At 40.0% G+C, this 24,537-nt stretch overlaps 1 protein-coding gene across 20 annotated transcripts in view; it reads right to left on the reverse strand.

The window, feature by feature from the left end:
* The window catches only part of nrxn3a (neurexin 3a), a 759,351-nt gene that overhangs the window by 673,107 nt on the left and 61,707 nt on the right, over positions 1–24,537 (reverse strand). For all 20 annotated transcript variants that reach the window (XR_014625664.1, XR_014625665.1, XR_014625666.1 and 17 more), the window contains 2 exons: positions 13,300–13,738; positions 10,639–11,022 (listed from right to left, as the gene is read on the reverse strand). Coding sequence is in view for 14 of the 20 variants with exons in the window: in XM_084392521.1 (XP_084248647.1) it covers positions 10,639–11,022; positions 13,300–13,738 (823 nt within the window). In the remaining 6 variants the exon portion in view is untranslated. The remainder of the gene's footprint in view (positions 1–10,638; positions 11,023–13,299; positions 13,739–24,537) is intronic.

The following is a 24,537-nucleotide window of genomic DNA, read 5'->3' on the forward strand; positions in this document are numbered from 1 at the left end:
CAAAGGTTCCTCCCCCTCATCATCTCTTCAAAGAGAATGAAAGAGAGACACAGAGAGAGAAATTAAGGCAATCAAAAGAAAAGACAACCTGAGGAAAGAGTAAAATCACTGACATAATTACCCAGATTAGGCTCGAAAGAGTAATTGCAAGATAAACCCTCACGGATGTCATCTCTATGTGCTCTTTGTGGCTTAATCAGAGACACTACAGTATCAAATCAATATATGCAAAAGCCTTCGGTGGTAAAACGTGAAAGTAAAACAGAACTGCAGTGCACTACGGAGGGAACCTGCAGTTTGTGTTATAAAGTTTTACACTAATCACACAGGCCTCGGTGCCACATGGGTTTCACTACGGTCAAGGCTGGGAGAAATATTGTATTGCTGAAGATGGGGGGGGGGGGGGATCCCCAGAATGTGAGTAAACTCAGTTGTGATTATACTTGAGTGTTGTTAAGGGACTCATAGCCGTAACATTCAGTTCACTCTCATGTGATTTAAGGGCCGTGGCTGTGGGGTCCACTTTGGCTCCCTAAGGCCCCCAGGCCAGCATAGATGACCTTCACACTACCTGAATCAATAGCAATTATCTCAAACACTATAGCCAGCGGTGCTTAGAAGAGAACCAAAGTTCCCAGTACAACTTGCAAACACAAAAACACCTTAATACATGGAGTGTAGACACATATAAATTATATTAACAAACCGCATGGCAAACCATGCAAACAAACAAAATATCTAAGCCAATTATCAACGTATCAGCTCTTCCCACAATTATCCGACCTCGTTATTTAATTTAGCATTACTGAAGCATGACCTGTCAAGGTACTTTTGTAATGATCGGGGCCGTTCACACGGAAATGAGGTTATGCATTTATTAACAAAACAAAATAATTTTGTACATTAATGACTGATGGAATTAATGTGCAAAACGAAATTTTAGCACTAAATTGGCAAGGCACATCAGACGATGCGGTAAAATGAGTTCAATTACCGCATGAAAACAAGTTTTACCTGTTTATACTATTATTTGTTCTACTGTAAGCTATAACAGTATTGCAGTTTTCAAGGAAAACGTGTCTGAAAAAGACTAATCATTTAGATATAATAGATTTAATAAAAATATTTAAATCTGTTAATAAAACAGTTCCCAGTCAGTCGGTTACTCTCGATGTACGTCGTGAATAGGAATCTTGCTAGAGAGGCCAATCTACTTTGAGTGAAACTAAACAAGCCAATGCACATTTGCGTGCAATCATTTGCATCAGCTGTTAAGCCACGCAGCACGGGTATATAATGAGCAGAAGGTGCGATTGCACTTCAGCTTTTTGCTTCGGAGCCGAGTGTTTCGATGCTGTTTATAGCTTCAGTGAAGCTGTTTATATTAAACGAGCAAGCTCTCCAGGAGGATCTCTCACAGCTGGTGCGGGCGATACAGCACGGCAGTGGGGTCGACTTCTTTCTCTCTCTCTCTTTCTGTCTTTTTGTGTTTGTGTTGTTTGTAAACTGAGCAAAACAAAAAGGCTGTTCTTACAGCTGGTACGGTGCGCCAAGAGCACTGAAAGGCCATTCTTACGGTTGCTAAGATCGCCGCAAGAGAGAGACGGCGCACAACAGGCTGCACACTTCCCTGTCTGTGTTCGCTGTGACCGTTCCCCTGCATGCTTCAGCACCAAGGAGAGCAGTCCCCTGAAAGAACTTACACGGGTAGAGCGCATCTTTTTAAAGATGAAAATGCTGATGCAGCGTTCGTGGATGATTCATGTACCCATTGTGGGAAGATGACCATCTCGGAGCTACGGTCAAGACTCTCGTTCCTGCAAAGGGGCGGAGTCCCTGCGCCTCTGCCGCGATCTAATCCTCCACGGTTGCGGCAGGATGTGTTTTCTCGCCTCAGTCTGCTTTTGTACAGCCGGTGACCGGTGTGCTCAACCATATGGCCGACGAGCTATCAAGAGCTGTGCTCCCAGGAGAATGGCGACCTTTGGGGACCTTTCCCTGGTGCTTCGAACACTCCAGGATACTCCCTTTGAGCCTATGCAATCAGCAGACTCAGAGCTTCTCTCCATGAAGACTTTGCTGCTGGTTGCACTGGCCTCTGTCAAGAGGGTAGGGGACCTGCAGGCATTTTCGGTCGACAAATCGTGCCTAGAGTTCGGGCCGGGTGACAACCATGTTGTACTGAGACCCCGGCCTGGCTATGTGCCCAAGGTTCCTACCACTCTCTTCAGGGACAAGGTGGTGAACCTGCAAGAGCTGGAGGCAGACCCAACCTTGGCTTTGCTCTGTCCCGTTCGCGCTCTTCGTCTGTACGTGGACAGAACTCAAAGTCTCAGGACCTCAGACCAGCTCTTTGTCTGTTATGGAGGCCGGAAGAAGGAAAAGGCTGTCTCCAAGCAGAGGATGGCCCACTGGATAGTAGATGCCATCGCCTTGGCTTACCAGGCACAAGGCATGCCCTGCCCGCTCAGGTTGCATTCACTCCACGAGAGGCGTTGCATCCTCCTGGGCGCTGACACGTGGCTCCTCGCTAACAGATATCTGTAGAGCTGCGGGCTGGGCGACACCTAACACGTTCGCTAGATATTATAGCCTACGTGTAGAGCTGGTCTCCTCCCGTTTTCTCACCCTAAACGGGTAGAAGCACTGAGAGGCCCGGCTCTGTCGGCTTGCTGCACCCTACTGTGCACCCTTATTGCTCCAGAATGAAAAACCTGTTAAGTCCTACAACACCTTCGGCCCGGACGTGGCGGAGCGTCCGGCGCCAGGCCTTTATCCGTTGAATCCTTGAGAACCGGGTCTAGGCTGGGTCCCAAATGTGTGACCCTGCGGGGATCCCATATGTGTATTTCTTCCACGGCTGCTCCTAAACGGAAGTCCATGTCTTTCCCTTGGGCTAAGTCACCCAGTATTTCATATGCAGTACATATGCAGTATGTTAGTCCATATGTATATCTCCACATAACTCCTTCGGGGAAGAATGTGCGTTTTCCTAACAGAAAGGGCACACTTTCCCAGTGTTATCCAATAATCTCACTGTATGGGTTATCACGGAACAACAGTGACAGACACTCTGTGTAAGCCCTCTCCTATCGTCCTTCCAGACAAGAAGGGGCAAGAGGCTCGCACAGGGCACTGGATGGGGTCAGCAGCTGTGGCGCTTTGGTAGGGATTACTATTCGTCGGTCACAACGTATGTCGAGAGTGACCAACTGATAGGGAACATCTCGGTTATGTATGGTAATCCTCGTTCCCTGAAGGAGGGAACGGAGACGTACGTCCCGTCACCACATCTGCTGCGACCCGCCGGGGCAGCCAGCTCATCCGCTCAGCAAAAAACTGAAGTGCAATCGGCTCGTTTAGTTTCACTCGAAGTAGATTGGCCTCTCTAGCGAGATTCCTATTCGTCGGTCACGACCTACGTCTCCGTTCCCTCCTTCATGGAACGAGGGTTACCATACATAACCGAGATGATTTAAATGATACTAACTTGCATTATTATGACATATAAATGCACAACATAGACTCCAGATATAAACTGTAGCAATCATTGTACGTTTACATCTCAGGGACTGTAATGTATCTTCCCGCGGAAAGATGGCACTTGAAATGAATTTGCTTAATAAAATGTTGTTTTAAAGGGGACCTATTATGCAAAATTCACTTTTGCATGGTGTTTGGACATAAATGTGTGTTGGCAGTGTGTGTACACAACCACCCTATAGTGATAAAAAAATAATAAAAAAAAATCCACTCACTCCTTTTTTTTAAATCCCCATAAATCATAATCATAATCATAAGGCTGGTGTGACGTCACAACAGAATGTTGACAGTCACTGCGGTTTTAACAGACCCGCCCTGATCGAGTTCACAGCGAGTTGTATACATCTGCCATTGCTGCACTGACGAGAATGTAGGTGTTGTGTGGCTGGATGTATTAATCCACATAGCTCTCTCTCTCTCTTTTAGGGATGTCCCGATACCACTTTTTGCAGAACGAGTCCGATACCGATACTGTAATTCTTGGTACTCGCCGATACCGATACCGTAACCGATACCTGAATTTTCACTGCATTTGTAATTTTTAAATGTATTAGTAGATAAACCAAAAGATTATAAATCATATTAGTTGTCTTAATTTGTTCATCAAATATATATATTTCTTTCAGTTATTTTCATGCTTAATTAAGCCTGCTAAAATGCATATGAGCTTCTGTAAGCCTACTGTCACTGTTCATTCTATTGCTCTATCATATTTTATCTTTCATTTAATAGCACAGCACATATTTAGAGCTGCTTCAGCAGGGCTCAGTGCTGAGGACTGAGTCAGCGGTTCAAATGTTTGTCAAAACCAGTGAAATATCAATTATTTAATCCAATTTTGATACAACAAAAACTAGCAGCCTAATTAATGTGAATTTAAAACAAGTAAGCAGTCAGTAACAAAATAAAAACAAACAATTGAATTACAAATAGGACAAATATATACAATAGAACAAAGAAAGGCTACAAATGAAATAAACAGTGTGTTTAGAGTTTTTCGGGTAGATCTAACAGGTACAGAAATTTGAATAAAGTAATCAAATGTGAAAAAAAGCATATTCATTACTGTATGAATTATATATAGATGGATATTTTTCTAAAGTTGAAAAGGGTAGCCTATTTAGTCAAGAGCAGTGAGTAATTTCTTTGTCCTTTGTTTGATTAACATTAAAACACAGAAGTAGGTTTATCAAACTGCTGCCCCTTTAAGACCGAGCGCACGGACTGCATTTGAACATGCTACGTTCATTTGAGATATAACCGACTTTGTTTACTATAGACCTTATGTAGCTCCGCCCCTTTTCAGCGCTGCGCTCATTGTCTTTTGACTTCCGGTCTGTATTTTCACAGCGTTTTGCGTGTTTATTAATGAACGGCTCGTTTTAAAATCTTCCCGGTCGATTTACATTTGTTAAGTCATCTGCTTTAAACATTACAGTCCTCATGATAACTTTCGTTAACTTTACATTAAGTAAATCCCCTTAAAAAGCTAATTACTCCTGGACAGAAATGCCATATAAATATACAGAGCGACCGCAAAACGGAAGTTAAAAGACAATTTTCCAAAGATGGCGGCGCCCTTGTTTCTCTGGTGCATAAGGTCTTATAGACCTTCTTTAGTATCTATACCTTATAGTATCATCTTTGGATACTCACCAAGACGGGCGTTATTACATAGTTGTGTGTGAATTCGTCCGTACAAGCGCAAGACGTGAAAGACAATAGGCTCTATGCACGATCGCTTCCGCGTTTTGTCTCAGCCCGCCCAGTTACATCCGGTGCTGCGTCAGAAGCAGTTTTTGCATTAGGTGGAGATAATTGCAAATTACACTCGCTGTTTACAAAAACTTCCAGCGGTTAACGTGAATGAAGTTAACAATATTGTGAGGCAGTTAAACTGTCACACATATGAGTAAAAAAGAGAAGTTCTTTAAATTATAAATTACGAGCTACATCAACAACTTTGAGGGTGAGTATTCTCTCATATCGCGCGAAATCCGACTAGCGAATCAGTTTCTAAAATCGTTGTCTCCGTTTCTGAGAAAATGATTTTTATTGAAGTGAATTGTCCTATAGAACGCGCTATGCGGAAGTAAAGACGCTGGCTGAGATCCTACCGGAAATACGTCAGCAGCGTTCGTGCATAGAGCCTATTTAATTCAGTATTCGCGCGCTGAGACGCTGGTTTGAGGGGCGCGCGCTTCGGATGTTTGCATTCATGAAACTTCTTGACCTCTGCACACGTCCTGTAATAATGTAGGGAACCACTCGTTATACTTCAGTCAGGTAACAGTTCATGTTTTACTTTACTTACATATACGATTTAGTTTTCATCCAAATAACGTGCTGAGTGAACGATCAGCAATCAAGAGCATTCAACAGAAGTGCGCTTCTCGCTCTCTGTCTCTCTCTCTGCCTCTCTCTCGTCAGTTAATGTTAATATAATAAGCTAAAGCTACATGCCTCGTTTAATTTCGTTGCCATTGACATCGGACTGAACAAACTTTCCACTGTTGTCTGTTTAAAGGGATGTGCTCGACCAGCTCGTGCGTCTATGACTCAGTTCACCTCGACAAAGCACTCGCGGCGGCCAGTTTCGTTTCGCAAAATGTACGTGGTATCGGCGAATTTTTGTGAGTACGAGTGCGAGTATATGAGGACAGTATCGGTATCGGGCCATCCCTACTCTCTTTACTACCGAAATCTGAGCCAGCCACTGAAGACGAGGTGGATTAATTTTGTTTTCGAAGAAAATGTTCCCTCAACTCTACCGAAATTCGTTTATGTACTTATGCACTTCTTATACTGTGTTTACTCAGCTCTTGGGGGGATTTTCTGGAGTAAAACTGACGCATCTTTTGTGTGATGTACAATAAACTTTATTAAACTCATCAGTATATTTTTGGCCATCATTCGGATGGGGTCCTCTACAGTAGGCTTAATAGTGGATACAAGCAATGACATATATACGTTGTAACCGTAATTAAACTAAACTATACCTGTTCCATCTCCATACAGCATATATTCTCTGACTCTGTAGGCATTATTGTCCGACTCCGGGTCGAAATGAGAGTTTCGGAGAGTTACTGAGAGTTTCTGTTTTGATATTATCATTATCAGATGAGATTGTTCTAACACTGAGCGCAAGCTTGTGAGGCTCCGCCCCCTGTCCCGTGCAGCTGCAGCTCATTTGCATTTAAAGGGCACACACTAAAACGGCATGTTTTTCTGAGCCCCAAAAAGTGACAATTTAAACATGCTGTAAAAAAGGGTCAGTTGGGTATTTTGAGCAAAAATTTCACATACACACTCTGGGGACATCAGAGACTTATTTTACATCTTGTGAAAAGGGGCATAATAGGTCCCCTTTAATGAAAATGTGTCTATTATGCAATAACCATTTCATAAAAGCAATCGGCACTGTGCTTTATTGTGAATATAGTCAATGTTATAGTCAATGCTAGAGTAACATACAAAAAAAAAGATACAATATTGTAATATGTAAAAATTGTAAATGAAAATTGGGCCTCTATAATGAATCCAGCACTGTATTCATCTCTTTAACCCCTCAGAATGTAGTTTTCTGAGCTCATATTTAGTTAGGGTGTTTGTAATTTTAAGCGTAAGATAAGCGATGACCTTGAGAGATCCTAGCTGCGTTCTGTATAATAGATTTAATAAATGTTAAGGAAGCAGAATTCAGTTAATTCAGACTTTCCAGCTTGCGTTGTTTTATTATCCAGCAAGCTTTTCAGTGAGGGAAGTTTTCTTTGTTTAGAATATAATTCATGCCAATCAAAAAATGACAGAGAAAAAGACTCATTCATATTTATATTCATTAAGTTCGTAGGCTTTTGTTTAATATCAATTTATGTGACAGAACATGTTTAGATGTTAAAGCTGACTAATCGAAAATTAACAAAGAACATCTGGAAGTATATAATAGAATAATATAATACATAGAATAATAAATCAATCTGTCCATCTATATTATTTTTTTTACCATTATTATTATTATTATTAGTAGTAGTAGTAGTTGTAGTAGTATTACTAATTTCTCATCTGCATTTAACTTGCTTTACATTTGTTTATCAGACATTTTTCCCAGAGCAACAGATGAATCACGAGCAATGTATCATAAAGCTGTCAACAATATTAGCTTTACTGCAAAGTAGTACAAAGTAGTATAGAAGCTAGCTTAATAAAAAAAGAAATCCATTAAATTCCCTTCATTAAACTATTTGAATTTCTAAAGTTAATTAGGCTAACTGCAGCACTTACATACTATAAATTTCTGTCCAGCACAATGTCAAATTTCCTCAATCTGGAAAAAAGAGGTGTTCGTCAGGGTTGAAATGCTGAGTGTGCATTAGAGAAAATCTGAAGTGTATGTGTACTGACAGGAGTACAGCGTGGTGTGTGACAGCAGCCAGTTGTCTGGCCCGAGCAGCAGCTACAGGCTTCTATGAAGCAGATAATAGATCTGGACAAATATCAGGTAGTCCTGATATCCTGAGTGAGGGTTTAAGGCTATAACACACACACACACACACACACACACACACACACACACACACACACACACACACACACACACACACACACACACAACAAACACACACACACACACACACTTAACACCAAGCAAAGCACGCGTTTCTCACAGCGCATATCCTGCGCAATGAAGCCTGTGAATGTCCTTGAAATTCACTTCAAACTTTCCAAACTTTATGAAAGCTTATTTTATGGATGGTTCAAGTGGTGTTGTGTGTGAGGAATTGGAAGCAAGCAGAATACGGGTGTTTCTCAAGCACACGCAGCATCATCGCGCATCTGCGGTTAAAAACACCCAGAACTATAAGACATCTGACTACTTGTCTCAGATGGTGCATCCGATGATCCAAAGTCTGTTTACTGACTGTGATGCATATTGCGCAGTAAAATGTGAAAAGCTGGCTGAAATTACTAGTCTTAACATAACTGACTGGCTTGCTCAATGAGTCAGGGTGCACAGATTTTACCAGTCCACCAGGAATTTCTTCTGCGTTTTCTATGTAGATGCTTCTATGTAAATGCTCTTCAAGCATCTTAGCTAGCATCCCTAATAATTATGTAATTAAGTGTGTAATTAAATGTAATTAATAAAATTAAGTGCTCTTTTAAATTTTAGGGCTGTCTAGTCATTTCAGTGTTTGGTTATTAGTTCAGACATGAGCCATGCAAATGAGCATTCCAGGTGCACAGATTTCATTGCTATCAATCACAACAAAGAGCTTGTGTATGTTTATGTGTGTGGGTGACTGACACTTAGAAAGCTTAATATTTTGCCCTGTGGCATAAGTGTAGTCGAATGACAATGTTTAGAAGCATCTCTACTCAGAATGAGAATAGTTTGATGCCCTTGCAGATGATTATGACTGACGTTTATGGCAAATGAATGTGCAGGAGGTTGATGTACAGTCTGTATTCTCTGTCAATGGAGTGTTAAACTGTTGTATATGACTTTTACATCTGTCTAAAAACATTGCACAAAGACAGAAGATGATAGCATTCCATGTGCTCTAACAACACAAAAACAAAACAATTAATGTCAATGTCAATGTCTGCCCCTTATAATCTCGAGACATATTTTTGTTATTTAGAGCATTTTGATTCTCAGAAACATGAGCCTAAAATCTAAAATTTGAATGTCCTGGATGTTTTTGTGAATCCATCCCATAAGCTCCATAATATATATATATATATATATATATATATATATATTTTTTTTTTTTTAAAGCAGCAAATCAGAAATTGGAGTAATGATCACCAAGATAATCTTCATACGTGACCTAATCCTTACCTTAATTCTGACCTTACCCCAATAATAATAATAATAATAATAATTATTATTATTATTTATTATTTCTAATCTATTTGCATTTAACTTGCTTTACATTTGTTTATCAAACATTTTTCCCCAAAGCAACAAATTATGCAAATCACAAGCAATTTATCACAACGGTGTCAACAATATTAGCTTTACTGCAAAGTAGTACAAAGTACAAAGTAGTATAGAAAAAAAAAACTAACTACATAAGCAGGCAAGCAACATATACAATACTGTTGTTGTCAAATAGTATTGGTGATTTGATACGTTATAGAATTGTTTTTTTGACAAACAGTGATGCATATTTCGGTCTGTATTCATTGAAGTATATAGGGAGCTGTAGATACGTCACTGTAAACAGCGTTTACCAAGATGGCAGGATGAAGAAACTTGACTTAAAGGGACTTGGCAGTACTTGGTTCAAATCCTTTGAGAACTACTGCTCTACTGTGTTTAAACTACAAAAGTGATTATCAAAATATGTTATATAGACCAAGATTAAAATAAAAAGATAACAATGGTTTCTTGTAACATCAACTAAATGAATGCGCCGTAATTCAGCCCATACGAGAAACCAGCTCTCATGCCAACATAATAAGCAATTTGCTATGCTCAGTGTTCACAGACATGCTGGAAGTCCCTCTATTACCTGGTTACCTGGAACCCCTGCGTACCGGCCCATATGGAGTCATTCTAACATGCAGTCACAACAGACTCAAGCTAAAGATTCACAACCACTCAAAAATCCATTCATTTCCTCTACCAAAACATTTGTCTCAACATTGTTACATTTCACTTAATTTTTCATGCAAATAGTAATCTCTTTGCCTATGAAATCTGCAAATCTGAAGATCTGTATGTGGGGTTGGACTTTTTCCAAGTTATGACATCATCACAGGCACGACTCCCCAAACGCCGGAGAACATCAGCTTCCATACAGCAACGTGCTGAGATATTAATGAGCTTATAGTTTAACTGATTATGTGAGAGCTAATCTGCTGTTTACAAACAGCAGCAGATGGGATTTTGTAGGTGAGAAGCTAAACAAACTAGCGTGACGGTGATTGTAAGTTGTCTTTTTTTATCATTCAAATGTTGCAATCAAAACTAAACCTGCCTCTCGTGTTTATTCTAAAATAAAGCGAAAAATGTATTCTAGAAATCCAGGCCTGTTGATTTTATATGAACTAATAAAGGAAAAGCAAATGTAAAGGCAGATAACTCACCCCTCTCGCAGGAGCGGGACCAGTAACCGGTCCCTGTGCAGTCGCAGATAAAGCGATTCCATCCTTCTTTGCACACGCCTTTGTTCTTGCACGGATAGCTGTCGCACTGCTTGACTGGCATCTTGTTGCAGGAAGGTTTGATGCCTGCACCATTCTGGTCCTCAGCAATTTGTCTGATGTCCTTACTGCGACCATCAATGAACAGGTCCCGAATGCATCCCACATAGCCGTAGTTTAGCATGGCGGTCCATAGTTCAGTGGGAAGGATTAGGCCTGCCCGGTTATCAGGGAGGCCGCCTAGGTACATGTCCCCCTCCAGGTCCAGGATCTCATTTTCTCCACTGGCAGTGAACGGAGTGCGACGGCTGTTAACAGATATGGTGCCTGGGAATAATCAAAAGTGAGACAAAGATTAAATGAGCAATCCTTCAAAAATAAAATATATTCACAGAGTTATTGTTAGAGGTCCAAAACCATTTTATGGTTCTTTTTTTTTGTTGCAGTTTAGGTATGTTTTTAACCACTAAAATGTCCCCAGAAGTTATTTTAATCTGACAAAACGTATGGTTAAGAAAGGGATAATGTACATCCAGCCGGTTGTTATCGCAGAATAAACCCTGACAGGGTGATCAGGATCCCAACACGAAGCGGAGGTCAAACCAATCATACCATACAGTAATACCACTTATTACATGGTATTTCACCACATAAATAATTATGGGGATAAGAGATATTGATGAGATGAAACCGTTTTAAAATCATACTTGTTTGTTATCTTAAATTCCATTACAGTGTACAAAACAATCGTCACAAAATGGCAGCAGCTGCGTTTATCTGAAACAAGAGAGAGCGAGTCCGCGATAGTGGATGACATAATTAAATAACTGTACACAAAACATTGATTGGAGTTTTAATATTTTATTAGCTCACCAAACACGAAACATCAATGAGGAAAGATTGTTCCTAGCAAGCGTAAAATGGCGATTTTAGTGACAGTTACCCTGATGGGCCTGTGTTATCAGTTTTTACCGGTTGTTATCGAGGGATAACATACCGCTGGATGGCACAATTGACCAATCAGAATTAAGTATTCCACAAAACTCATTAAACTGCTGTGAGTGAGTGGAGGTGGGACTAATTTGCATATTCATGGATCCACGTATACTAAATGAAACAAGGGTGTAGAGTTACATTCAAGCTATTTTAAGGACTAAAAAAAAAAAAAAAATGAACAGGATTTTTTTTTTATGTTAAATGTTAAAATACTTTCAAAGTACATGCTTTTTTTTTCTTTTTTTAATGTGGACAGACTGTAAACTAAACAACTGTAAATTACTGTACTGCGTAATCTCAGACATTCTGTCCTGTGTCCCCTGTGCACAAGAGACAAAGATAGGGATATAATGACCATCCATAGACTATGAGATAGAGAGAGTGGGGGGCTATGAGAGGATTATTTCCTATTTATGACCTCATCGGGAGTGTGTGAATCTTGTAAAGCGGTGTCTCTCATACAGACACGCAGATGTAAACAATGCATCCCATGTGGGGAACCAGGGATCAATGGGAATAATCTCTTCAGAACTGACACTGGTCCAGTCACCCACATGGCTCTGTCTAAAACCGCGCATTATTGATATCCTACAAGACCTCCCAAGGGCCCTGTGCTATGAAGTGATATGGAGTAGTCGTCGATCGATTCAGAAACAGAGTGCCAGCGATTCAAGGGCAAAGGAAGAAAGAAAGAGGTGAATGAGGATACAGAGAAAGATAGAGGGGATAAACTCTAATAGAAAGTTCTGTCAAAGTAGATGTGAAATGAAAATGTCAGCCTACTTTGGACTAAATGTGTCCATTATTGGTGACTAACCACTGCGCTTTTTGTTTAAAGCTGTTATCTTTGGGCTGCAGAGCTTAACGCCGATGGAAAACACACAAGCAATTACAGTATCCAACCGATTTAATAATGAAACAAAGTGGGAGTTCTTCATGAGCTTAAAGGTAAAAATTGGTTTTAAAAATAACACACAATGTCTTTATTTCTAAGAGCATATTACCCACATCGAAAATGGAAATATAGGATATGTCTCTTTAATTTTACTTATAATGTTAGTGAATGTTAGTAATTTCTGTCGCAATTTTTATGTACAAGGCCATTTTCAACACTCTCTCTGACCTTTAGGCCTAACCTGTTAATATGGGTGCCAAATTGTTTTTAACTGCTTTTGTGTGTGAAACATGTTTAGAATTAAATTTTTAATTAGGAATTACATTTTGTAATCCTGTAATCTCTTTGCGTGTGAAACAAGTCACTAAATAAATAATAATCAATCATTCAATATTAAATAATACATGAATACAATTAATAACGATTATTATTATAAAAAAATGTCTAATTCTCATATATTTACATTGAATTACTTGGCATTTATTTATCAGACATTTTTACCCTAAGCAACAAATGAGAAAAATCACATTCATCATAAAGGTGCCAATAATGTTAACTTTACTACAATAGAGAGTAGTGTAGAAACAATGTACATGTATGCATGTATGTACTGGATTCAAATAATTTATTAAATGTGTTAAGCATGGTATAAATAACACTTAAGTGTGTGTGTGTGTGTGTGTGTATTTGTCTGAGTATCCACACACACTGACCTGATCTTCCATCTCGCTGGATGTCCACATGGTACCAGGCCCCGTCGTTCACCTTGTTCAGTGTAGCTTTTACTTTGATAGTCCCAGAGCCCATGTCCAGCAGCAGGTACAAACTTCCATCCAGAAGCTCCACTGCAAAAAAGTCCACTTTTGTATTCTTTTGGCTACGGGCATCCTTTCTTTCCTGCTGCTTCCCGTGGGTAAAGAGAATAAGGCCGTTTGGTTCAGTGGTACGGAAGTCGAAGGAGATGGAGCCCATGCGTTTGGTGTTCCACTTAGGTAGGCTGATATAGGCCTCGGGCGTCTCGAACGAGATGGGGTCCAGGGTGGCCACATTCTCGCACTTGAACACCACATCTCCCTGGATCTTCATTTTGGGGTCCACAATGCGGGCGAGCCGGGAGAGTTCCAGCCTGATGTCATTGTTTTTGTAAACAACCTGTGCGGATGTAAGCAAATAATCAGTGAATGATGATGATAATATATGTGGTATCTTTATCTGGTTTTCGAAGATAATGGACATGAATATGCAATTTTCTTTTTTTTAAATGCTAGATGCTAAATAGAGACACCAGCAAGGTGACTTTATTCAAATATGACCTGTGATAATACCAATAGGCCAGGCCACTGCCTACAAATGACTGTCTCTCAATGGTAATTGACTCAGGCTGCGCTGGCACAAGCATGTGGGTCTGGTTTCCTTGATAACTATGGTAATGGGTTGACAAAGCCACAATGGCACTTTCTGCCACAAAAGCTCAAAAAAAAATCCTGCCCCCTGCATGCTACCCAAATCTCGTGCTCTGGGTCCTGGTGCCTGTCAGTTGAAAGTAAGACATCAGTTATGTGCTCTTAGCATTTGCATAGAGTATTATATGTGGTAAAGGGCCATCTGGGATATTTTTTGCTAATTTTTGTGCCTTCCTTATAAACCAGCATACAGCATATTAAACCTCCAAACGCCGAAGAAATTTGCCGGGGTGTGAAATTGCCCGTTTAAGCGAATTTCTCCTAGAGAAGGAGATCTTTTTTTGTGGGTACATTTTAGAACATCACACTGTTTGTGAGTGCAAGCTATCGTCTTTAAACGCTCCAGCCCTGATATTACAGTTAATCCTGCACGTTGCGGGGAGAAAATCAAACATCCTCTCAGGTGCAGGAAGGACAGAGTGGAATGGAAGGATTCTGTTCTGTTCCTGAAGAAAAGTTACTGCGATTTGCAGGCTTTTCTCTTCTGTCGTGCTTCTTATCTGATAGATCATAAATATAATTCTCCCTGAGGGGAATCCATTTTTCAGACAAAGCCATAGGTTGGTTCCTCGCATCTCATACAAACATAGTCATTTTTCTCTACAAGACTAAAACTGCTAGCTGAGGACTCTTATTGTTCTTTCAAAAACAGTATTTTCCCTCTGTAAACCATCATGGTGCTGTCAGATAGATTGACGTACCAGGCTCTGTTAAAACTCTTACATCATGAAGGTAAGATTACTTCACCTGCACAATCAGAGACATTCCAAGCACTTATTGGTCTAAAATATGTGGGTAGTGTATATTATAGAACTCCATGTCTCAAATATTGTTGTGATGGTGCAACATATATAGACTGTGTTTTCTTAAAATCAACTATATGTGACCCTGGATTACAAAACCAGTCATAAGTAGCACGGGTATATTTGTGGCAATAGCCAACAATACATTGTATGGGTCAAAATTATAGATTTTTCTTTTATGCCAAAAATCATTAGAATATTAAGTAGAGATCATGTTCCATGAAGATATTTTGTAAATTTCCTACCGTAAATATATAAAACATTTATTTTTGTGAGTGAATGCAGCACAATCGCGAACATAAATGGACAACTTTAAAGGCAATATTCTCAATCTTTAGATTTTTTTTTGCACCCTCAGATTCCAGATTTTCAAATAGTTGTATCTCGTCCAAATATTGTCCTATCATAACAAACCATACGTCAATGGAAAGCTTATTTATTCAGCTTTAAGATGATGTACAAATCTCAAGTTCAAAAAATTTACCCATGTGACTGGTTTTGTCATCCAGGGTCACATATTATATCAACTACAATTATTGAAATTCATACACACACACACACACACACACACACACACACACACACACACACACACACACACACACACACACACACACACACACACACACACACACACACACACACACACAATTTAATATAAGAAAGAGAAAGATTGTATACTCAACAGAGAATCCCTGCATGCATATCATAGGCCCGAATTTGACCTTGAGGATTTCAACATGACTGAAAACTGCCAGACACTGATTAGACAATGATTGCTGTTATTTGTAACATTATCATTTCTATTTATCTTGTCTGGTGCATTTTTCATCACCTAAATCAAGTTTCATCTTGCAAATTGTCCACAACATCAGGGGCAGCCATAGTCTCTGATACAAATTGATACTCTGCAATTTGGTCCATTCTTTGGCATTGTCATTTTGATGCGTTCAGGCGGCCCATAAAATGTCAGCCAGTTAATTCAGCTGATGAGCCACTCATAGATGTGAAATATCCACACCCTTCCCAGAGTCTTGATTCTGTAACCTAGCTCGAAAACCACATTTAAGTTGTCTAAACCGTTAAACCTCTTCACTGAAATATTCTTTAATTGCATTAATTGACTTTTGGAGCATGGTGCAAACCATAGAAGAAAAGCAAAAAATGTCACTCATACAAAATAAGCATTTCAACTGAGAACAAATATTTGTTCCCCTGGGAGAACAGAAGGGTTACTAGAATAGAGTGTCCATAGAAATCTGACATTTGAATATAATGCCAAGCTTTTATCTAACAACACCTGGAATGTAGTTTGAAGGGAAAGCAAGCAGCTGTAACTGAGACTCCACCTATAGATAGACATGAGAAGACTCACACCAAGGATCTGTCTATCTCATTTTTATGGATTCGGCCGCAAGGGAACGTAAGGATTGACTGGTTCCAGACACAGAAAGAAATCCGTTTGAGTGTGTGGATGGACTAAAAATTTCATCAGGTTGTTATCTTGCCTTGCAGACTCAAAAAAGAGAAACAAAAAAAAAGGATAGATTGAGCGATCTTTTGTATGTAAGTCCATGCTGTACAGCTAAGCTATTTACAATCAGAGAAGCAATATGTTCTTCCCAAAGCTTCTGATAAAAAGTTTGATAAAAACCCATGGTATAATAAACGTTAGTGAGAGTAGACACTATAATTTGTTTAGGCCAAATTTTATGGCAGCATCGCACACTTTATGTCTAAGACAATTCTAGAATGCACTACACTAAGCTTCATGAAAAAACAAACAAACAAAACAATCAAATTAGAATCAAATGGAGCCAATTGGAAGAGCAATATCTGTGTGATGTACAGAGATGTAGATTGCTATGTAGAGCAATCTAAATTGGTGACTTGTGAAGTTATGATGCTGCCTAAGCAGACAGTAGGCAGCAAGTGAACTTAGTAGGTTTAGGAAAAGAGCTCATGTGTTATCTGAAGTGCAGTCCATTTAATATATTGTATTATTGTGCTCCTGCTGTGTGTCAATTCTGCTGAAATATATCTTTCCACAAAACTCCAGTGAATTAGAAGTCTGGGTTGTGAAAGACAGTACATTAAATCAATGCTGTCTACTCTCACTAACAGTAATGAGCTTGAGATAAGTAAAGGGGCATCTGCTTGAGTTTGACGCTAAGGTTCTGTTGTAGTGCCCATGCTGTTGAGCTGAGAACTGGAAGAGCAGCTATGCACATTTTCAGGGTCCTCCTCGTGCCCGCGGCCTCCTCACTGCCTGTGCTGGGCCTGTAGTGACACCTGCATTCATCATCCACAGCTGTCTGCTTCTACTATAAATCTCTGTCTACAGTGCCTACCCACCACTCTCAAAGAATTAATAGCCCCCAGGTCAAACAAGGGAGAACATTTGGAAATCGGTATTGATTATTTACTAGTCAAGCATGCCAGGTGGCCCTTTGTGGATGTTTTGCATGGGAGCTCGGGGCAATGAGGTGCAGAAAGGTCTAGATGGCCTAGTTGGACATGGTCAGGCTAACAGGTCAAGACTCGCTCAGCCAGACATTTGACTATTGGCATAATAGCATCTGGTCTGGTTTGCAGCTTAGAATCATAACCAACCACACAGTGTTCATTTCGTTGACGAATAATTTGTCAATTTTCATCAACGCCATTATTTCACTGACGAAAACAAGATGATAACCAAATAAAAACCCGTTTTGAATGAGAAAAACGATCTATCGTCATTTTCATCAAAGAATAAAAACAAGACAAAAATGTTATAAAAATAAATATATTAAAATATATTTGAAATTCAGGGAAAGTATAATACAAATAGATTTACATATGTATGTACTTAATATAAACTAGTGCAGTGCCCGTGCAAAATCAGTTTTTGTGTGTGTGTTTAGTAATTGATGTGTTTGAGTGCTCATTGTTACAATTACACAGCAAAAGTTCAGTGACATTTTTATTTGTGCATGGTAGAAAGCAAATACTGATACTGACATCATGACATACAATAAATATGGAAAATTGAACTACATGGTTGCAAACCAATTTATATTGGTGATATTAGGTGACATGTATTTGGGTATCTGTTTACAGGTAGCAGGAGTTTAGATTAGATTAGATTTCCATTAGTTTAAACTTTGTTGTCATTGTGCAGATTACAATTATAGAGACAATGAAAGGCAGTTAGCGTCTAACCAGAAGTGCAAAAATGCAGAAAAGTGCAAAGTGAACAGTATAGACAGGTAGTGCAGTATAAACAGTATATGACATATAGTGCAGTGTAGACAGTAGTATACAGTTAATGAAGTGGTATGGTGTACAGTAAGGATATGGGGATTTGCCGTCACGATCGGTAAGAGGAGAGTTAACCTCGTTAAAGCCTGCATAGCCTACATGAGCTATCCTGTTGAATAGGCAGGGCAACTATTTAACATTGCATATTCAACATCACATAGTTACAGGCTAACTTCAGCGCATGACACAGTAATAACTTAGTATTGAGATCAGGCTATGCTTGAGCAAACAGTTTGTGAATAGGCTACTACAAATGATGGCCGTGAAAGAGACTGTGAACGCACCGAATAGGATATGCTTAGTTGGTGAATAGCATAGGCTACTATTACACGGTAACGATAACGCGCACCAGAATAAAATATAATTTTCAGAAGTAAACAGTGTAGCTGACTTACAGATTCAGTTAACATCCACAAATGAATAAGCGCGACGATTCAGGGAGCAGGCTACACAGTGAACTCCGAGAAAGTGCTACTTAAGCTCCGCTGCTTTCTTCGACCCTCTGTGTCTCTGGTCCTGCGCTGTGCTCACTCAGTGTGCAGTGTGAGAGGGGGAGTGGCCTCTGGTCCTGCGCTGTGCTCACTCAGTGTCAGTGTGAAAGGGGGAGTGGCCTCTGGTCCTGCGCTGTGCTCACTCAGTGTGCAGTGTGAGAGGGGGAGTGGCCTCTGGTCCTGCGCTGTGCTCACTCAGTGTCAGTGTGAGAGGGGGAGTGGCCTCTGGTCCTGCGCTGTGCTCACTCAGTGTCAGTGTGAGAGGGGGAGTGGCCTCTGGTCCTGCGCTGTGCTCACTCAGTGTGCAGTGTGAGAGGGGGAGTGGCCTCTGGTCCTGCGCTGTGCTCACTCAGTGTCAGTGTGAGAGGGGGAGTGGCCTCTGGTCCTGCGCTGTGCTCACTCAGTGTCAGTGTGAGAGGGGGAGTGGCCTCTGGTCCTGCGCTGTGCTCACTCAGTGTGCAGTGTGAGAGGGGGAGTGGCCTCTGGTCCTGCGCTGTGCTCACTCAGTGTCAGTGTGAAAGGGGGAGTGGCCTCTGGTCCTGCGCTGTGCTCACTCAGTGTGCAGTGTGAGAGGGAGAGGGGGAGTGGCCAGCGTCTAGAGCGGCAAAAGCCAATGTGTGCTTCTTTTACCAATATATTTAACTATATCTTTTGCATTTCTTATTCAAACAACGTCAAACTTGACACTGCACGCACTTGTGCCCGTAGCAAGACACCTGTCAAGTTTGAAATCCATCGGACTAATGGTTTGAGAGATATGCGAATAACAGACACACAGACAGACAGACGTTCCTGTAATTTATAGATAGATAGATACCCTGCAATTGTCCTTTTGGTATTCTAAATTGGTATACTTAAAGTATGCTAAATTACAATAACTAATTTTGTACTTGATGCACTTTAGTTATCCAGAAGTAGTGCTGAGGTCCAATTAAAGATATACTTTAATTATGCTAAAATATTTAATTATGCTAAAATGGAACAATTGCAAGCATATTTTAGGTACACTTTAAATATATTGCATTTAAATCATACAGTAATAATACTATTCTTACTAACAGTGATATTAAACACATTTTAGGCTTAATATTAAGAAATGGGCATTGTGCAATAAAAAAGTACTCCAAATTTAATTTAATTATAATATTTATATCAGTAAGTCTCAAGCGATATGTCAGTAAATATAGACTCTTTTGAGTTTTTTCGCGATTGAACGGACAAATACACACAATTATGTCATAATGTCCGTTTTGGTGAGTATTCACTTAAACAGATGGGTAGCCTATGTCTTAAGTGAACGTAAACAGTTGGGAGAATATCGGATGTGTATAAGTGTATTGGATCCGTGGATTCGGTCTTAAAGTGACAGAAGCCTAACAAACCTGTTGCTGTCCGTCATTAAAGGGTTAGTTCACCCAAAAATGAAAATTCTGTCATTAAGTACTCACCCTCATGTCGTTCCAAACCCACATGACCTTCGTTCATCTTCGGAACACGAATTAAGATATTTTTAATGAAATCCGTGAGCGTTCTGTTCCTCCCATAGGCAGCAAAGCCAAAGGCCCAGAAAGGTATTAAAGACATTGGTTCAACCCTAATGTTATGGAGCGACAAGAATTCTTTAGGCACAAAAACAAAACAAAAATAATTACTTTATTTAACAATTTCTTCTCGTCTGTGTCAGACTACTACGCTGCTGATCTAGTAAGCACAGTGCAGCGCTTCTAAGTTCTACATCAGAATAAAGTTGTTATTTATGTTTTGTTTTTGCGCACAAAAAGTATTCTCGTCGTTTCATAACATTAAGGTTGAACCACTGTAGTCACATAGACTATTTTAACAATGTCTTTACTACCTTTCTGGGCCTTGAAAGTTGCAATGACGTTGCTGCCTATGGGAGGGACAGAAAGCTCTCGGATTTCATCAAAAATATCTTTATTTGTATTCCGAAGATGAACGAAAGTCTTACGGGTCTGGAACCACATGAGGTTGAGTAATTAATGACAGTTATTTCATTTTTGGGTGAACTAACCCTTTAATTTTATTCAAACAAAAAAGAAAAATCACTCAATGTTCATGACTGAATAACTTTAACAGCTTTAATAAGGGTGAATCTACATTTAATTTATACACATAAATATACTTGCTAACATAAGAAACCTACAATCTCTACTTTCACAAAGAACTTATAGCCACGTGACCTATGGGAATAATTATCATCAGCTTATTGTTGCTAGCCATTTCTGATAGTTCACACAAAAACAAAAAATTCTTTCATCATTTACTCTCGTGATGTAAAACCTGTACGGTTTACTTTCTTCTGCATAGAATAAAACAAGATCTTTGAAGAATTTTGGAATATTTCATATTTTAATTTGGCATATTCTTCATTCTATTTTAATTTTACTTTCAGTTGTATTAATTTTGTTATGTGCTTTTGCATTTTATTAGTATTGATTTCAATCATTTTTATTTCAGTTTTAGTTTAGTAATTTTAGAACTTTAACAAACTTATTTAAAATTAAACTTATTGTTTGTTTTAGTTGCCAAGGCAACTTTGTCATTTTAATTAACATTTCTAAGTTTTTTCCCCTCAGTATTTATATTTAATTTTATATCAGCTTCATTTCAATTACCAAATAATAACTAGAATGCATTTCCGGAGGAACTGCAAAGTGTGCTTGCTCGGGTGCGGTTCACTAACGTGAGCAGGTAGTGGATTAAGAGTGCGTTGAAGTTTGAAGAATTTCAACAATAGTACTTTTTTCAAGATTGTGCAAAAAGGTGAAAAGTTATGTGCATTAAGAGACATGTCTGCAATGTAGACTAGTGCCAATGGCATTGTTTATGTGGCTTGGTTGTTGGTTTTGAAATATTTGGTTATACAGCAGAGAGTGGGAGTGTTTTGGGTGATGAAATAGTATTGAAAAGAAGTTGACAGTCTTCATTTACTGTATCCAATAAGCCAATACAAAACTCACCCAGCTGTTCTGTGGTTGAGTGTTCCCTTTGATTAGGAACAAATTTACTATCTCAAATTAAGGTCTACCGTAATTACCGCGATGCTTTGATTGCTGCTGTCAAGATGGTTGTCATCACCTACACAGAAACGCTGATTTTTATAGCCTACCGTCAGTCCTCATATTGCAATTAAATGAAAAACGCTATCAGTTTCACTATTAGCTTACTATAGCGATGCAATCGCAACAACATGGATAACGCTGTTTGGCCTTGCCTAACTTTATATAACATATGCGCCATATGCTAGAGTTACACATCCCGCTGCCATTTCAGGGCTTGAATTTCGGTGCGGGAATGTGGGGATTGCGCATAATTTAAACCATTCCTGCAAGGTTAGCTTTTATAGTGCGAGAAATTCCTGCACAAATATATTCGCTTCATCTCAGAGCAAATGATTAAAAAATAAATTCACAGATGCGAGAAAAAAGATGTCAAACTGTCTTTTATTTTCGAATTTAATTCCTCAATCAGCGCTGGACCGGCATTCTCTGTCTTCCGCTGAGCCCTGGCCGTAGACAGATCATATGTTTCACGCTGTCAGTGCAGTGGTCTGCGTTGCGCTGATCTTATTCACACTATCGAGTGTAGGTGCAGCATTCTAACATTGAGTCATAATGAGCTGTTTGTGAAGAAATTATCCACTTCCAAATTATGTCATTTTAATCACGAAATTGAAACATTAAAAAACAATTTGCTCTTTATGGTGTGCGAGTGATAGAGCGCGGCAGCAACGAGCCAACTGATCAGCTTGCAGCGTAACAACATTGAATGTCCGGCCGAACAGCTGATCATAGCTGTACAGGGCGCCTTATTATTTTTCATCTCCATAAATATATCTAGTAGTAAAGCTAATGCAAGGTCTAGAAATCTATTAATCTTTTGCTGATACTTTGTCATCATGGAGAGCGCAGTTCATGGTTGCATAGCAACGGCAGACGCCACGGGAGAGCAAACGCTTGTGGATAGGAGACAGCGGCGCGCTCGCGCTTTCCACTTGTTTTTACACATCTAGAGCGACGTTGTTGATTGTTTGAGCATGTGACTGCGCGTTTCTCCTTGTTTTCTATTGTTATGCGCAGCATATTTCCCACGCGCACAAACACAGCCACAGACAATGAATTGTTCGGTTAGCGAAGAAGAGCATGATCATGATGATGTATTTTGTATAAAGTTTTGTTTTGTTTTGTTATTAACTGTTTTGAGAACTGGAAATGCACAATTCATGCATACAAATCTGTAGATATTAATAAATGAAGATGATTAAATTAGACCGATGCATCAAAAGTTACCCCCCCCCCCCATAATCTTTAGATCCCCCCGTGACCCATGTAAGTGCCAAATGATGTAAAATTTTGGAATGTTTTTATTTTTTATTTTTATCTTGTACATCCTCACATTGGAGTCTCGAGTTAATGTACAAAGTTTAGTTTCGATACGTGACAGCGTTCCTGAAATATGAACTACTTCCTGTTTTGGCGACTACGCCGCTGATTTCGTTTGGCTGTGACGGGCAAACGCTTCCGAAAATCAAAAATCCTTCTAGTAACTTTTGTGAGGCTTGGTCCAAGGATCAGGTACGTCCAGTTTCGTGAAGTTCGGACCAAATTTGTGACCTGTGAAAATTTCGCTTTCTGTTCAATCCAATATGGCGGACAAACGACATGGACTCGTGATGTCATCTTCGCGAGCAACTTACACCGGTACTGACCGGACGTTTTAAAGTTGGAACGGTGTCTCAAAGGGCCTAGGCGCAGGAGCTGGCCAAAATTTATCTCCCGGGAATAATAAGAATAAGAATAAGAAAACTTAAGAAGAACATTAAAGGCCTATTTATACTTCTGCGTCGAACTGCCGCCGTAGCTACGTCGTAGGCTGTGTGTAGTGCGCGTACCCTACGGCGTAACCTGACGTGCACCTCTCCAAAAATGTAACAACGCGTCAATTCTACGCGGACGCCAGCGCTGTGATTGGTCTGCCAGAACCCCTCCCTCGGGGTTTCACATGCTCCCTAGGTGCGCGTCAACGCGGACAACAACACAGAAGTATAAATTAAAACCAACACGTTGCCTACGGCGTATAGGCTCCGGCGTAGGTCCGACGCAGAAGTATAATAAGGCCTTTAGTGTGCTGCTTTCAGCAGGCACACTTAATAATACTACTAATAATAGTTTTAGTTAACAATAACAACCCTGCTCAAATTGTCTTCTTTTATGTTCCACAGAAGAAGAAAAAACTCACACAGGTTTGGAATGACATGAAGGTGAGTAAATGATGACAGAATTTTTTTACATTTTGAAGTGATGCAGTGTTTTATTTCACCAACATATTTTAAAATATCTAAGATACATATCCATTTAGTTTGAACACTACTTGACTGATATAGAAGACAGAGACCCCTCCTGCTGTTTCAGGCTGGCCAGTATTCAAGCTCTAAGCTTTTGCCAAATATTAACAGTCCTGCGGTGCTTACTGAAACAAATCTGCTGGATAGAGAATGAGAGAGAGAGAGAAAGGGAGAGGCTGGGGCAACCTATCTATCAGAACTCTCAGACCTGTCTCGAATCCATAGAGCGGTGCTGGCTCTGGAGCAAATGTCCAGAGAGCAGGGACAGTTTCATCCAGCCGGACCAGCAAAGTGACAAATGACAGTCACCATGCACACATTCTGGAAACTGATTGTGATGGCGGAGCACAAAGGAAGGGAGCGGATTCCAGCTCGGCAGTGGAGGACGCTCAGTATCCAGTCATTAGTGCTGGCAGACCCCCGTGCAGCCACACACCCCGCCATACCCTGATTACTGTCCTTCACGCTCAGATTGAGAGTCAGACACAAGGTGGGTCTGAGGAAGACTATGACCTATCTATACAATAGT

This window comes from Rutilus rutilus (assembly GCF_951802725.1).
Source record: "Rutilus rutilus genome assembly, chromosome: 21".
Taxonomy (NCBI): domain Eukaryota; kingdom Metazoa; phylum Chordata; class Actinopteri; order Cypriniformes; family Leuciscidae; genus Rutilus; species Rutilus rutilus.